Source organism: Chaetodon trifascialis, chromosome 2, assembly GCF_039877785.1.
Source record: "Chaetodon trifascialis isolate fChaTrf1 chromosome 2, fChaTrf1.hap1, whole genome shotgun sequence".
NCBI lineage: Eukaryota > Metazoa > Chordata > Actinopteri > Chaetodontiformes > Chaetodontidae > Chaetodon > Chaetodon trifascialis.
Window position 1 is genome coordinate 20847338 of NC_092057.1, and position 16956 is coordinate 20864293.

The 16956-nt window shown below is 43.2% G+C and overlaps 2 protein-coding genes across 2 annotated transcripts; both read left to right on the forward strand.

Annotated features, from left to right (window-relative positions):
* Positions 1-41: 41 nt before the first annotated feature.
* On the forward strand, positions 42-5298 carry metrnlb (meteorin like, glial cell differentiation regulator b). The gene is made up of 5 exons (XM_070988988.1): positions 42-373; positions 1601-1784; positions 1875-2100; positions 3793-3852; positions 4411-5298. Exons 1-5 carry the CDS (start codon positions 279-281, stop codon positions 4725-4727), a joined length of 882 nt encoding a protein of 293 aa, XP_070845089.1. The 5' UTR covers positions 42-278; the 3' UTR covers positions 4728-5298.
* Positions 5299-9129: 3831 nt separating this feature from the next.
* Positions 9130-13569, forward strand: LOC139337262 (polymeric immunoglobulin receptor-like). Its single transcript, XM_070971779.1, has 8 exons — positions 9130-9166; positions 9395-9721; positions 9921-10238; positions 10430-10729; positions 12271-12360; positions 12634-12738; positions 12903-12973; positions 13336-13569. Exons 1-8 carry the CDS (start codon positions 9130-9132, stop codon positions 13498-13500), a joined length of 1413 nt encoding a protein of 470 aa, XP_070827880.1. The 3' UTR covers positions 13501-13569.
* The last annotated feature ends 3387 nt before the right edge of the window (positions 13570-16956 follow it).

Here is a 16956-nt window from a genome sequence, read left to right on the forward strand (position 1 = left end):
CGCGCCCCGGGTGACGTGAAGCGGAGCGCACGCAGCGGCAGTTTTTTTAAAAAACGGTCTGTTGTCCTGCAGCGCGCGCACTCAGCTCCTTTTACAAACCCTTGTTTTTCTTCCTCAGACGCAACCTTTGCCTCGGCTGAACCCGCCATGTAGCCTGCGCGCGCTGAGCGGAGCTCTGGGGGATATTTCGCTGGATCTTGCGGTTCGGGAGCAGCGGAGCGCGTGGCTTGCTGCGCTGGTGTGCGGGATCCGGTGACCGCCCGGGCGGACAGGCCACCATGCTCCGGCCGTGGGCTGCGCACTGGATCACAGCTGTGCTCCTGTGCGGGGCGGTGGCACAGTACTCCAGCGACCAGTGTAGCTGGCGAGGAAGGTGAGGATGAAGCTGGATGAAAGACTGACTGTGTGGTCATCTCAGTTCAGGAGCAGCACAACAAGCAGTATGGTTAGAGACTGACTGTGCGATAGATTGAACGGTCAGCATGGGAGAAGACACCAGCACATAATTCATGAATGTTGTCAACGTGTTAAAGTCATTTTCTTAAAGAAACCCAGAAAGAAATGGGTCAGTTTTGTTCAGTGGTCTTGCACTTTTATGTCGGTCTACTCTGGCTTTTAATCTATGGATATTAAATTGTTTGGGAGTCATGAAGAGAGCGTCAGTCGTGTGTGAGACGGAGGTTGTCTCTCTGAACTGGCTCTGTTGTGCATTAGCCGAGATTTCAGTGGGCTGAAAGGGGTAATTAGACACATGGATGTTTGATTAAGACTTTCATTTAATCCACAGGAAGGGCACTGGAAGGTCAGAGTAAAATAAGTCACTTTCATATTCTGGTGTAGATCCACAATGGAAACTATTAAGGATGCTTTTGGCGGCTTTGCAACATTACTTGTGGTCACAGCTCAGAAATGTTCTGATGTCAGATCTCAGTAAATCAAACATCTTAATTAAAATCTTTTTACATAATCAGTCTTCTCAGAGGGAAAATAACACTCAAAGCAAATAAAGCCAATTTTATGTGGAAAGGAGGTGCTTTGATTTAACTTTGGGGGGCTGTTTTGAGAAGGTTATCCAGAGTGCAACATCGGAAATTTAAGATTCTGGAAATGTACTCATGATCAGAGGAATGGCTCTGCTCTCAGTGCCTATCTGAAGCAAATACAGCTATATGGCCCCTTTGATCAGTCTACCAAGTCCCCAGGTCATAAAAAATGACTTCAGCACTCAGTTGTAAAGTTTGCCTCCTCAAACTTCGAACAACTTAACAGCCCAATCAGTTCCTGGTGTTGAGGTAGTTTTAGCACGACAGAGACAAGCGACCGCATCTGTCCAGAGTGAAAGACTGCTTGGCAGACGGCTGCATCAGAGTCGCTCTTAATGAATGTTGCAGTATATCATTAAATCCCTTCTGTATGTTTCCATAACTCCATTCTAGATTTTTGTGCATTCAGGAACATTTTTAGCATACTGAAGTCCTGGATCCAAGTTTCCTTCTCGTTGGTTGCTTGATGATCGTAGACTCTTGATTCTAACCTTCTGAGAGTAAACTACATGCCTGATGTGGAAAATGTGAGAAGAAATCTGTCCTCTCATCTGCAGCGGTTTGAGCCACGAGTCTCATCGCAGGGATGTGGAGCAGGTCTACCTACGCTGCTCTCAGGGGTCTCTGGAGTGGCTCTACCCGACAGGAGCCATCATCGTCAACCTGCGGCCAAACACAGAGGCCTCATCAGGACACATGGCAGGTCTCCACGTGTGCGTCAAACCCCACACGTACTCCCAGGTAGAGTATTTGCAGGCTCGACAATCAGAATATCACCCTGTGTCAGATGGACGGAGCTCATTATGTGTCCTCCTGGTCCTCCACGTTCAGGGCTCTCATGTGTATCTGGAGCGTGCCGGGGATCTGACCCTGCTGCTGGCAGAGGAGGACCAAGCTCAGGGCACCGTGCACTGTTTCAGCCTGGCAGAGGGGGCCCTCTTTGTGGAGGCTGTCCCTCAGACAGACATCAGCCGGAAGATCACTGCTTTCCAGTATGAGCTGGTGCCCGCTCAGGGGCCCGGGGCACACATGTACCCGTACCTGCACCCTGGTTCAGGTAAGAGAATGCATCCATTCTGCAGTATATGGGATATTTTTCATGCCTTGTTTTCTTCCTGCCTCATGCTAGTTTTTGGACGTTTTATTTTATCTTGGCTCAATTCTCAGCCCACATACTGCTCAATCATGAAGATGACTTCGATTAGTTTTTACAGTACTTATGGCCTTTTTCCAAAGTTTTCATTTGTAGATCCAGTTTTCTGAATGCTGGCTATTGCATTGCATTCACTGTCTGTTGGAAAATCATATCTAGAGGCTACATTTTTTAGCAAATAGGGTTGATGAACATAATTCCAAAAAGGTGTTGCATTGAAAATGCTGCAGCCAGGTGTTGAAAATAAACAAGTACATTTACAAAAGTATTGTATTTAAGTAAGACTTTAAGATATTTGTACTTTACTGGAGTATTTCCGTTGTACTGTATGCTGTTTTATATTTCTAAACCACCACATTTCGGAGGGAAAGGTTGTAGTTTTTATTCCACCACATGTACTGATAGCCATAGTTACTGAGTTACTTTTCAGCTAAAGATTTTACATACAAAACATGTAATAAAATTTACTCCACATGACCAACTATACCATGACAGTAGTACCAGTTACATATTAATCCATCAATGATAATGGTCCAATGGTATATTAATGTAACATTAATAAGGTCTATTCTGCTTAATGAGTACTTTAACTTTTGATACTTGATTTTGTTGCTAATACTTTTACTCAAGTAAAAATGCTGGACTTGTACTGTAATGGAAAAAGTTTAGTGAACTTAAACCCACCAACAAGCAAATGTTTCCAAAGCCTTGCATGCTTACACCTTCATCAGCAGAAGAACTAAGACATGTTCACAGCAATGGATGGACTTTCTCAGGGAAGGTTCAGTTCCCTTGAAGTTGTTTTTTACACTGTTGTTTTGTAAATGGATTTAATCGGTTGAAATGGTCCGTTAAGCTCCTTATGCCTGACACGGGCCGTCTTCACGCTGACATGAAGTGAAGGTGATGAAAGGCCTCATTGCCGTCTCAATCTTCATCTCACCTACATGCTCTGACGCCCTCTCCTCCCCCACTTCCTCGCTCCCACACTCTCCTTTCTCAGCCAGACTTATGAAAACAAACAGGCCAATCAAAAGGTCACGTTAGGGTCAAGCACAAGGGTCAGCCAATCGTCTCTCAGCTGTCAATCAAGCACAGATTCCCTTTCCATACGAACAGGGAATTTTGGGTAGCCCACTAAGGCGGTTTGGTCTGGTAGAAGAGAGGGACAGTGGATGGAGAGGAAGCTGCTGTCCTAATGAGACAGAAGACAGGCTGTCCAAGAGCGTGTGTGTGTGTGTGTGTGTGTGTGTGTGTGTGTGTGTGTGTGTGTGTGTGTGTGTGTGTGTGTGTGTGTGTGTGTGTGTCTGGACATTTTATAGCTGTTTTTATAGCTGACAGGGTCACAGGGTAATTGTGTGATTACGTCTCCTCCCTCACCTGCTGTTCTCATTCACATACTCTCTTGATGTCTCTTTGGTCCGGTAAGCGCCCACCAAGACAGAGAAAAAGCGAGAACAGGAAACAGACTAAGTGTGAAACGACTCACAGGATGATACAAAAGCTAACGAGGAAAGAAAATGAGTCATGAAAAAATAAGAACATATGTGGTTTCCTATGCGAACGTATCTCATGTTTTTATGTTTTCCATTTTAGTCACCTGTAAACCCTGCTCGGAAGAAGAGGTCCTTATGGCTGTGTGTACCAGTGACTTTGGTAAATGCACACACACACACACACACACACACACACACACACACACACACGCACACACACACGCACACACACACACACACACACAGTTAAGGAATAGTTTTTGGAAATGTGCTCATCCCCTTTCTGAGGCTACTGCCAGAAGATTGTTAGCATAGCTTAGCATACATACTGGAAACAGGGGGAAACAGCTAGCCTGGCTCTGTCCAAAGGAAACAAAAGCAGTCACTAAGTAGCATGTAATATGTCAGACTATTTCTTGGACCAGTTGCCAGATAACCACTGGAGTCATCAAGAAGTCGCTGTTTTCAATTTTCATGCTAAGCTAACTGGCAGCTGGCTCCAGCAACATATTTACCATCCAGCAAAGAAAGTGGTAGCATCTCATCTGACCCTTGACAATAAAGTATTTCCCAAAAAGAGAAACTATTCCTTAGTTCAACTTTTGATTTGTAATGTCTGTTTTCAACAGTTACATAGTCACACACATTCACCTTGAACTATCCTTGGTTGATTGATTTGATCACCTTCTCTTTTCCTCTCCTGTTCCCATCTCTGTAGCCGGCAGTGGCGTCTTCCGAAGTGTGGCGTCAGGCGCTAACGACCACTCACCTATTGTGGTGACTCTGAGTCGTCTGTTCCGACAGAAGAGCAGGGTGTTTGCTTGGAGTGGAGCCAGAGGGCGGCGTTGGAGTGGGCGGATCAATGTTTCTGCACGGTGCGGTGTGCATCCTGGAGGGGATGAGTACCTTTTCACTGGCTCTGTTCATTTCGGCGAAGCCTGGCTTGGCTGTGCGCCTCGCTACAAGGACTTCATGAAGCTGTACATCAGAGCAGAGAAAGCAGGAACAAACCCCTGTCAAATAGACACTGACTGAGAGATTTCTTCATGGCTCTTGGTAAACCAGGGTGGAGTGCTTCTCAGAAAGTCAGTGAGAAAGACACAAAGAGGACCAGAGAGATGAGCTGAGTTATGGTCCTCTGGCCATCATAAAGGCTTTTTCTGCAGGCTCTTCTCAGTGCTGTGCAACGTATTGTTGTCTTGCAGCAGAAAACACAGCTGGACAGTTTGAACATTTTAGTAGCCAATGCCCTGTCTGAACTAAAATGTCCCCATTTGACTGTACTCGTATGCTGTGTGTGTAAATGAGTTTGTGCATGAGTGAGCGAACGAATGAATAATTAGCTTAAATTAATTTTTTGCCAAACGTTTGTAATTCTCATGACGATACCGCTTGTGCGATCATTCTTGAAATGAAAGTTTGCTTTGTAAAAAGCTTTCTGTAAAATTTAGGAGTCTTCTGACAGAAGTGAACAGTATGCAGCTCTGTGAGTCTCTATGTACTAAGTGTGTGTGTGTGTGTGTGTGTGTGTGTGTGTGTGTGTGTGTGTTTTGCTATTGAGTTCAAAGGGTCTATATATTTACAGAAAATAAAAGGCCATCCATCAGCTTGTCTTTCAGTTTAATTCCATGTGCAGCTTAGTATGAATCCTGTCTCCATGCCACTCACTCTATGGCACTCTGATGCACAGTGTGGTGGAGGTGCAGATAATTAAAACCAAATGGCCGGACTTAATAGCTTAATAGCCGGACCAAAAAAATTGATGGACCAACAGTTACCAGCCTCTCAGTTGGCCCATATGGATGTAAACAAAGAGATATTGTCCACCAAACCACCCCAAAGAGAAAACCATTATGAGCGTTCAGTGACCATTAGCTGGCAGGAGAGCAGCAGTGCGTCACTGCTGGCGTAGCTATCCCCGTGGAGCTTTGACGAGCCACCGTTCTGCTTGGCATCTTCTTTGCCTCTGTGTGTGTGTGTGTGTGTGTGTGTGTGTGTGTGTTCATGCATTCATAGCTGAAAGAGAGAGAAAAGCAAGAGCAGCAATTATGTTTTCCAACATTGCCAACCAGGTCCAATTCAATAGCTATTCAGTGTGTTCCTGTTTTTTCCCCTTCAGTCTCATGAAAGCGGACTCCTGAGGCCTCTATTATCATACCAGTTAAAACTATGAGCACAAACTCCAACTTAACTGTTTTTCATGGAGGCATTTGCAGCTGTAGAGGCTCTAATGTCAGTCACATTGTAAAGGCTACTATGTACACCTACATGAATGTAATTGGGTGTCAGTAGTCAGCTGGTAGTCAAGCAGCTGCACTGCTGGTGAGGCATAAATGAAGCAGCAGATTTAGTGCTCCAACTTAGCTGAAGCAATGTTTCGTACACTGACTTCAGGACAAACGGTGTTGTCATCTCCCAGTCAAAATGAAAGCTACTGTTGGACGGGTGACTGAGACTATATGAGGGCTTGATGGGTGGGGAGCTGAAAGAAGAGGCGGATGTGTGAATGACCTTAGAGGGGTGTATGTGCACCTCTCCCTCCGCCTGCTGTCAGCAGTCGTGTGTGTGACGCTTTCCCTCTTTCCTCAGGAAGACCAAGAATGTGTGGAATGTCCCCTCCCACACACACACACACACACACACACACACACACACACACACACACACACACACACACACACACACACCTCCATCTGCAGAGACAAACTACTACAGAATCAACAGTCATCCTTTCTTCTTTCTTTATAGCTAACAAGTATCATTTTCAACATGCATGTGTGACCAGCTCAGCTGGTCACTACTTGCTTTTGGTACCAGGTGCTTTTCTCCATTTTGTTTTCTGCAGACAATACCCCCTCGGCACAGGCAGGATTCTTGAGGAGACAAACTTTTTTTCAGAAAAGGCTTTAATGCAGCAAGACAAAAGACAAAAAAGAGAGGAGAGAGTGGGAAATTCTACATCATTCTCTCTGACCAATCAGCAGTCTGCAATGTTTTAACTCCTTGTTTTAGTATCTGCGCAGCTCTCTTGGAACCTAAAGAGAGGTGAAACCAAAAAGTACCACGTACCAGCTACTATCCACAGCTTTTGCCAAAACCGAAAAAAAACCCAAAACAGTTCGAAGTGAGTCCAGATGAGCTGAGCAGCAGTGTGCAGCGGAAATGAAGCTGAACATATGAACACTCAGCACGTCTGCAAACACGCTGCCAAGCGCTTAATGGGACATTAGAGGAATTCAGTGTTGCACTTGTTTAAAGTTGGGGGACTCAAAAGAGTCAGACTGAATAAAGGTTGTCAAAATCAAAGTAGCAGAGGCTGAGATGTCCTGATAAGAGCGGGCCTGAATTCAGCCAGCGAAGCAGGACTCGACAAAAAGATGAGTCTGGAAATATTACAAATGTTCATAGATGTACAGATGCTGTTGGGAAATAACTGAAAGAAGAAGACTTCTGGGTTCAGGCACTGGCTGAGCTGAACGAAAACGCATGGGCACACTCCCAAACACACAGCCGGTGTGTATGTAGCTAGCTTGCAGCTAACGTGTTGACCAGTGGTCAAATATGTGTTACTGACACGAAAATTCACTTCACTGTCTGTCTAAACGCGACTTTAGTCTCTGAGTATGGGTCGAGATCCAGAACCACTGAATCCTACACTTCACATAATAAACTAATTTGTGTATTTTGTCAGAACCAAACACCAACCACCTTTCGGGCTCCTTACTTTCAGTTGTAACGTTTGTTGTGAAGTAGTAGTCAGTCAGTTTTGAGATGCAAAATTAATTTCTCTAAAGTGAATAAAGCTTAAGAATTCACATGCACAAGTGAGAAAGAGAGGGTGAGAGAGTAAGACATAGAGGGAGATATTAACACATAGCTTGAAGGTTTAAGATAGACCCAAGACTTGAGAGGGTCACCTATATATAACAGTTCCTCCCCCATATGCACTAAGGCTTATGTGTGTGTGTGTGTGTGTGTGTTTGTCTTGGGTTGTAGCTTGAGAAGACCACAACACACGCGTCCTGCACACTGCCGACATGCAAACAGGCCACACTGCAGAAACCCAACCCACCGCAGGAACACCCAAAACCCCTTGGCAACCTAACCTGGCAACAGCTCAGCTCGCCTTGGCATCCTCGCTAATTCGGGACACACTTATCCCTCTGCACAGGGGTCTTAATGTTAACCTTTCAGTGCGAGAGTGTGTGGGATATGGAAACAGTTTGTGCCGCAGTATGCGAGAGGCACAGCTGAGTGGTCAGCTGGAGTCGAGGGAATGGCTGAGCTCAGGGAAAATACAGGCATGCTTTCACCCACATATACTACCACTGGCATTTTATAATGCACCGGCCAGGGTGGGGTTTGTGGATTTAAGCGGTGGCACAATATTTTAGGTTGTAAGTATGTCTTTGTTCCACAGGGGGTCCAAAGGAAAACAAACAAACAAATCTTGTATCCCTTTTAGTCTTTACTACTGGAACAATAACTGTAATAATCATGACATTTGCAGTGTGCAGAGCAAAATGTTTTATTAAGTGACTAAATACAAGTCTCAGTGCTCCAGTTCATAAGATGACTTTTAAAATGTTTGCAGCTTGAGCTCTCGATGTTAGTTGTTTGTACTGATTTCAGAATTTAAAGCTGTGCAACTCTACTGAAGGATCATAAGTATATTTTTCATGTTTTTTCAAAAAAATAAATAAATTAAGCAGCTTGAAACAGCAGAGAAGACTGAAATTGTTGTGAAAACATAAGCAGTGTATTTTTTTGTGTATTTGAACTTGTATTATTTGATGAGTAAGTCTCTGAACTGTTGAAAACGAGGTGGTCACCACTGTATTCTTGTGTATTAGGAATCAGACATATTCATGTGTGTTGAATCGCTTATATTTTGAAAGTGCCAGTAATAGATGTAAATAAGCGAAAATGAGAGAAATATTTCTATCAAACAAGACAAAATAATAAATTATTTTAGCACAGGGCAGATACCATATTATGATTGACATCAGAGGAGGATAAATGTTCAGTTTTAGATTTATTTGTGCACCATGTACCATGAAGGTGCACCAAAGCACAGGATAAAGCGCCCCTCTGTGGCCACAATGCAAACACTTGATGACTGAATTTCCGTTGCAAATTAACACTGTACATAAACCAAATGGAACAGTTTGTAATTGATGCTTAATGGAGAAATTGAATTCATGTAATTATCAGTTCACACCCACATAAACAAGTCAGTCATTCCAAAGTTTTCACAAGGCAAAAATTAATGTGTCATAAGTGATGTGACTTTGTGGAGGCTGATAAGACATCAGTGCTCTAAATGCAGAAGTGAGAGGGGTCAACATCTGCATGATGGGCAGGAACATGTAGTGGGTGTAACAATTTTAGACACATTAATTTTGTCGACTTTCTGTTTCATTGCAGTAGAATGAAGATGTGGAGCCTTCCAAACCTGCTGTTTGCGCTGTGCAGTAAGTTTCATGATTACAGCTGACAGCATTTATGTCTACATAAGATAAAAAACTGATATGGTACACATCACAACAGATTCCAATGTACAGACTGTATATGCTCAGTGACAAAGAGGAAACTACAGAAATGTGAAGTTAAGAATAAGTCATGGAAAGTTGTGCGGACAGGTCATTTGCATGTTTTGTTAGTTTATTTTTTCTGCTTTTCACGTTGTCTTCTCCTTGTAGTTCCTCTGAGCTGTGTGACCAGTGCAGCAGGCTTGATCCAGGCGTCAGGATACGAAAGGGGACAAGTTAACGTTTCTTGTCCCTATGAAGGGGGATATGAGTCCTATGAGAAGTACCTGTGCAAGAATGACTGTGGTTACGAGGATGTTCTCATTACGACAACAGAAGGGAAGAAGAACAAGTACTCCATCCATGATGACAGACAGAAACGAGTCGTCACAACGACCATCTCTGATCTGAGGCGTGCGGATGCTGGGAAGTACTGGTGTGGAGTGACCAGGAATGGAAAGGATATCTACACTGAAGTAAGACTGGACGTAGGAGAAGGTAAATGAATAAATAAACAAGCCCCAGTGCTGAATTTCCACATTGTCAAATAAAATTCATTGCATCATTATACTAACATAGACCTTGATGTTTAATTGCTGCTGGTTGTCCCCATAATGCCTCTTTCACTCCAGTAAAGAATCTGAATGCTTACTCTTTGTCTGTTTGTGACAGTCTCTAATGTTTATCCTACTGGCAGACACGTGCTGTGACCAATCCACCCAGGTCCAAAGCTATGAGGAGGGTTTAGTGTCTTTCAGTTGTTTATATGAGTCTCAGGACGAGAACAGCCTGAAGTACATCTGCAGAGGAAATCAGACCTCCACATGTCTGCAGCAGGCAGTCATCACCTCTGACAGCCAACAAAAAGGACAGTTCAGCCTTACTGATGACAAGAGCTCGAGAAAATTCACAGTGACCATTAGCAGGTTGACCATGAAAGACTCTGGGTTGTACCTTTGTGGTGTCCAGCACACTGGCCTGGATGTTTTCTCTGCTGTTGAACTGGAAGTCAAAGGTGAGAGATCATAGTTCTACCTTATCATAATGTGGTAAACATAAATATATGTAGCCCTCAAATGTAAATGTATTAGACCTTTGAGGGAAAGCCTAAACATGCACATCCATTTCTAATCTGACCTGAAAACAGGCTGCAGTGTAACTCAGTTCACTTTAAAACGTTTGCTGAAGCCTCCTTCTGTTTGACAGAGTGGTGCTGTGTGAAGTCAGTCAAACAGAGCGGCATTGTGGGACGTCCAGTAACTATGAAGTGCCCCTATCCACGTCAACACAGGGAGAACAGGAAGTTCCTCTGCAAGGGAGACCACCGCAACAACTGCACAGACATGGTGAAGAGTCAAAGCAGGTTCACGCTGCAGGATGACGTCTCTCTCAGCTCTTTCTTGGTGATGATCACAGAGATGGAAGCAGGTGATGCTGCGACATACTGGTGTGGTTCAGACTCACAGTGGAGACCTGGAAACTACACCAAGATTCATCTGTCAGTCGGTAAGATTATGAAAAGAGCAGCAGATGGTGAATACAGCTCAGCATGTGACACTAAGTCTGAAATTATTACAATTCAAATCACAGCAAAGCTGCCTGTATACCCCATCCAGCACACTGTACACAGTGTTTTTAAACATCACTTTTTTCAATGCAAACTCAATGCAACATTCTGCAAAGTGTGGTTTGCAGAGTGTGTGGTTAGCAGCTGTGATGTTTATATTGTTCATCACTGTAGTGTAGCGTTCTAATATTTGCATGAAACACACAACACACACAAATATGCTTGGGGCATGTCATTAGTGTGGTAGGTATTTGGTCATGAACCAAAGAAAAGCAAGCAAATAGAAAATTTGACCCGATAATGATGCTAGATAAAAAGTCATGGGATCAGTGAAGTTATATTTTATCCTGAGGGGAAGATCAATGTCTGCAAAATTGCATCCTCCAACAGCTTTTGAGACATATGAAAAAAAACAAAAGTGAGCCTCAAGGTGGCACCAGACGTAAAATCACAGGGATTATCAAAATGATGAAGGTACATCAAACCATAAATGTTGTTAAGGCCGGGGCTGAGAAACTGGACTCAGATGCGGAGAACAGAGATAACAGTTTATTGAACAAGTAAGGCAAAGATGATAATCAGCCTGATGGCGAAAATCAGAACCAAAGGTGGCAGTCTAGCTGGAGATCCCTCGACAGCTTCTGGAGAAAGAACAAAAACACCGTTAAACGGGAAAGCACTCAGGCTATAGCAATCCGCAGGTGCTGGAGGGAAAACTCAACAGTCACCGGGTAGAGTCACTTGTCTTCCTGAGAGAGGCTGAAGCAGGAGTGAGCCGGTCAGCGCAGGACGAAACACAAAACTCCTCTTCGGGGAAAAAGCTCTCAGGCAAACCAAAAACGACAAGTACTGGAGAAACTCAACAGACTCAGGTAAGTAACAAAAAACTCCAAACGGAAAAAGCTCACAGGCTGAAACAGAAATTCACAAGAAAACACAGGAGAACAGCGTGCGGACGCCCAGGCAACAGGACACGTGGCAGAGGCCGAGAGATCGATTCTGGCGAGACACAAAGGCTAGAACAAAGGATCATCTGGCACCAGAGTATGGGAGAAGCCTGCTTAAGAAGGCGGACCCTAATGAGGGAGATTAGAGACAGGTGTGTCGACTCGCCGCTCACCGCGGAGGAGATCAGCTCCGCCCCTGCCACGCTCCGGCCCTAGATGCACATCAGGGAAAAAGGAGAAAACAAAACATAGCCTGGAACCACAGCCATAACAAATGTCTTTTTAAAAATGTTGTGCCAGATTCTGAGATATTTCGCTGCATGTGTGACATTTTTGACCTGTTGGCTCTGAGAACCACGAAAATCTTTAAATGTCAGAGTAATCCATCCAATAGTTGGTGAGATATGGGCCAAGATGGTGGACTGACCAACTGACCAACAGCACTGAGAGGGCACACAGAGGGTCACGGCTAGCCGGGCTAAATATATGAATATTTATTGAATAAGTGTACTAAGCAACCTTTTCTCTGACAGTCTTTCCACAGCAGATCAGCACTGTGATGTCTCCCATCAGTGAACCTGCTGCCTCACAGTCAACACATATGCCTGGCAAACATGTCAAAGGTACGTGCACGTGTGTGTGTGTGTGTGTGTGTGTGTGTGTGTGTGTGTGTGTGTGTGTGTGTGTGTGTGTGTGTTTTAAAACACAAACCGGACGGTCGTGAAAAGGGAACATGAATACACCAAATGATTTGAGGCCACAGTTTGGATTTTTAGTGCTACTTCTTCAAATTTGTGAGAAGAGAAATGTGAGGCAAATGCTGCTGATGTGTGTTCAGAGGAAGTGTGTATTTTTACCCAGGTTTTTTTTGTGTGTGTGTGTGCGTGTGTGTCCAGATGCAGCACCATTTCACTCTGTGGTTTTCATTGTGCCTGCTCTGCTGCTCATACTGACATTTGCTCTGGTCATAGTTTATAGATACAAGTGTCACAACGTGCGAGGTATGTTTTTCAGAATAAATTCATGCACAGAACCATGTGCACACACACACACACACACACACACACACACACACACACACACACACACACACACACACACACACACACATACATATATGCATCCAAACAAATAGTGTAACCATTTCTTTGCTGCATGTTTCCAGGAGCTGAAGTCAACATGAACAGAAACCAAAGCAAGGCTGCAGAAGCAGAGGAAGTGATGAGTGTCGCAGATGTAAGTGAAAATAAATGTCCAAAGACTTGCTAGTGGACACAAGAGGCCGCAATGTTCACAACTCTCCACATTACAAACGTGTAGGACTAACGGATGGTTTCGAGATGAGTGGGGATGAATATTCAAGTTTGTTTATAGGGAAGCACTTCTGGAAGGGCGTGGGATCATCAAAAACTGAAGGCTTTCTACCCTTGAAAACATGAATTACTTTGAACAAACTTCACAGCGTCTGACCTGACAGCGCAAAGATGTGATGCTCTGGACCAAAGTGCTGAGCAAAGTGGATTTCAAGAGATGAGCTTAACAACATGAATTCTGCTCTGTGTAACGCTGCCCTCGTATCCATGTCTTTTTTTTTTCAGGTTTATGAAAATCATGACGTTGTAGTGAGGTCAAAGCAGCAGACCTCCAAACGGCAGTGCACCAATGACCACTATGATGATGAAGATGAAGACTGTGTGTACGAAAACTTCAGCACAACAGAAGACATCTACTGCAATCAAATTAGCACTAAAGCTAAAAGATGAGCAGCGTGAATATCTGTGATCACACCTTGTATTTTTAAGTCACGCTTTTATTCAAATTTCCCTGTTTGTTTTGTCATTCTTTGTCCGGCTGAACACTACAGGAATATCATTATTTGTACAGATTTTCTTTAACCTTTACACTCACTATGAATACTTATTGTTAATTAAACAGACTGTTTAACACATCTATGCTGATTCCCTCAGTTATTGTTTTGCCCACCCATATTCTGCAAAACCTGTGCTACTCTGCCTCTGATTGGCTCTGACCCTGACATTTTTTTCTAACCCTCATCATCTAACCACTAACCCTAACCAGGCTGTTGTGAGCGTGGTCGATTTTTAGCAGAAAGAGGTCAGGAGATATTCTGTCTTCAGTTGAGGATATTTATTAACACACTGATAAAATAGAGCACATGTACATGGATCTCAGCCTTTTGGGAAATCGCATTTTGCAAGCAATTAGCTGCAACCACCCGCCAGAATGAGAATGCCTGACTTACGATTACACAGAGTTTTAAAAAGAAATGTGCAGCTATCTGATTGGTCAAAACAGGTGGTGATCATAGTGGTTTAGACTTTAGTGCTCTCTCCTTGGTCCACAGGCTGGTCCCAGCCTCGTGGCACACGACCCATCCAATCCATAAGAGACAGGACCCTGAAAGAGAAGATAGCTAGACCCCCCTCTATATGTAAATTATGTGTTATCTGATACGAGATATGTTAAGTTTCGTTTTCTGTGCTTTCTGAGGTTACTAAAGGTCATATTGCCTGTGTGGCTATGTGTGTGTAGCTTAAAGTTACTGGAGGGCATGTTGGTTGTGTTACCATGTGTATGTAGCTTATAAAGAAATGAGAGTGAATATGTAACTCTAACACATGGGTCACTGGAACAATGGGCAGTAGCAGGAGCTTAATACATGAGTCCTTAGCAACTGATATTTTGTTTTGGCACATGGAGAGACAGAGAAGGACAGAGAGGTGTATACACAGAGAAAGAGCACAGTAGGTAATTAAGAGGTCTCTGCAAAGATAGAGAGAAACCACACACGCACACACACGCAGAGACGCACGCATGCACGCACACACACACACATTCAAACTTAGTGGTCTTGCAGGGTCGCTGGGCTGGGGCATCCTGCTGACACATACTGTGGGTATAAGATAAAGTATTTCGAACAGTACACCGCTGTTCATGTGAAATAAAGAATTCACACCTTCTCACAGGGTTGCTGACCAGGTGTCATATCTAACAAGTCAGGAGTGAGAATGTGTTGCATAAGTTGTTTAAAGAGACATTAGCTGCAGTCTAAATTTGTCTTTACAGTAACATGAAGATGAAGATGTGGAGCCTTCAAAACCTGCTGTTCATCCTTTGCAGTAAGTTTATTTGCTTTTATGAAAATCATCTAAATACAAATGTGAGAGGTCTGGATTAACTTGGAAATGCTCTGTGATGATCCTTTTCTCTAACACAGCTGGCATTAATGTCTACATGTAAAAATAAAAATAAAAACAATCATCATATATAATAATCAGTGTGCGCTGGGATTCAAAGATGTGGTTCATTTCTGTTCAATTCTCTTTCAAATGAAAGTTTAAAAGATTGAAAATTGCCATGAATGACGAAATAACAACAGACTTAAATCAATCTTAAATTAACCGTTATTCATATTATCGTCTCTCTGCAGTCATTCTGAGATGTGTGAGGCACGAAGCAACGGTGATCCGTGTGTCTGGATATGAAGGGAGACAGGTAACTTTTTCCTGCCCCTATGCAAACAATTATAAGTCTAATGAGAAGTACCTGTGCAAGCATGAGTGTGGAGACAACGATGTTCTGCTCAAGACTACAGAGGCAAGGAGGAACAAATACTCCATCAATGATCAGAAGGAGAAAAACATCTTCACAGTGACCATCTCTGATCTTTATAATACGGATGCTGGGATATACTGGTGTGGGGTGAGCGTGTTTGGTGTTGATCACTATCCAGCTAAAATCGAAGTGGAAGTACAGCCAGGTAAGTAAACAAGGAAATCTGCATAATTTCTTCATGCCTTCTGTGAATATCCATGCTGTATTGTTGTATGTCACATCGCTACATAATGTGATAGATAAGTTTACCAATCATTCTGGACTGTTAGCTAGAATTCAAATGATCAGATCGTATTGGTTTCCATCACGATCTTGACCTCACTCTTGGAGTCTAACACATATGCCTCATAACTACACACTGAGCACACTTCTGTCCGATACAATGCTGTACAAAGCTTTTTTATTTCTATTTGTTTTACAGTTTAACCTCTACTTACTGATTGCTTTTTTGTATCGGTATAGATTAGATTTATTTTGTTTACAGGTATATAATTTTGCCCATATTTATAATATTTGTTCCGATGCTTGCTCCATCTTTTTCCTTTCATCCCAATTGCTCACGAGGAGTGTTATCTGATCTCATCATAGCTTGTCATAAGGCAGGGCTGATGGTAGTGATACGTCCTCCCTTGTCTCCATCTCATGCAGACACAGTGCTGTGTCAATCTCTTCGACCTGTGAACAGGACACACTGTGTCTGAGCCGATTCAAGGTGTGTAAAAGTTGAATTGGATCTGTGAAATCATGAATGGGATCACTTTGGGTGGACACTGTAAATACTTTGCACTGTGTGATTGTTACAATCCAGCAGTAATACAACACTTATGGATGCCTCCCTCCATAAAACTCAACAGAAGAAGAAGAAGGCAGCAGCTGTCATTGTTCATCAACACACATTTCTCGTCTACACGTGTTCCTTGTCGACACGTTTGACCAAATGAAGTAACATACTGTTACAGTTGTTGAGAAAGAGTCAGTCAACAGTCATTCAGCAGCTGCTTTGGTGTTCCTCCACCTACAAAGAAATGTCAGTCCAAACCAGAGCGAAAGAAAAGACTTTCTTTGAAGAGTGGCTCCAGGGTGTGAAGCTAATGATGACCGCACTGAAATGTGGCACAAGCTATTCCTGACAAACAAGCTAGTCAATGTGAAAAGTGTAATCGCGCAAATGCTAAATGGTGAAACAAGTTGATTGAAGTTGAAGTTGATTGAAGAACAGCAGCGAGCTCTGTGTAATGTTTTTCTCCAAAGGATAAACATGCGTCTGATGTCTTCCTGTGCTGAGCAACATTACTTTTATTACAATGAACAACTTTTATAAATGTTCTAGTCGCATCACTGTTAATATCATATTTGCTGTTTGTGTCCTTTGGGGAAATAATGCAAAGGCAATAATAGGAGAAAATAACAAAATGTCCAATAACTCAAAAGTTGCACCCGTGGGAAGGCTGTCTTACATTAATCTACTTCAAGTGACCGTATAAACAATAAGAAAAGATAATATAAGAGAAGATAAGACTTTATTGATCCCACACTGTGGAAATGAAGTCACTATAGCCAGCAAGTCTTACAAAAAGCAAAAA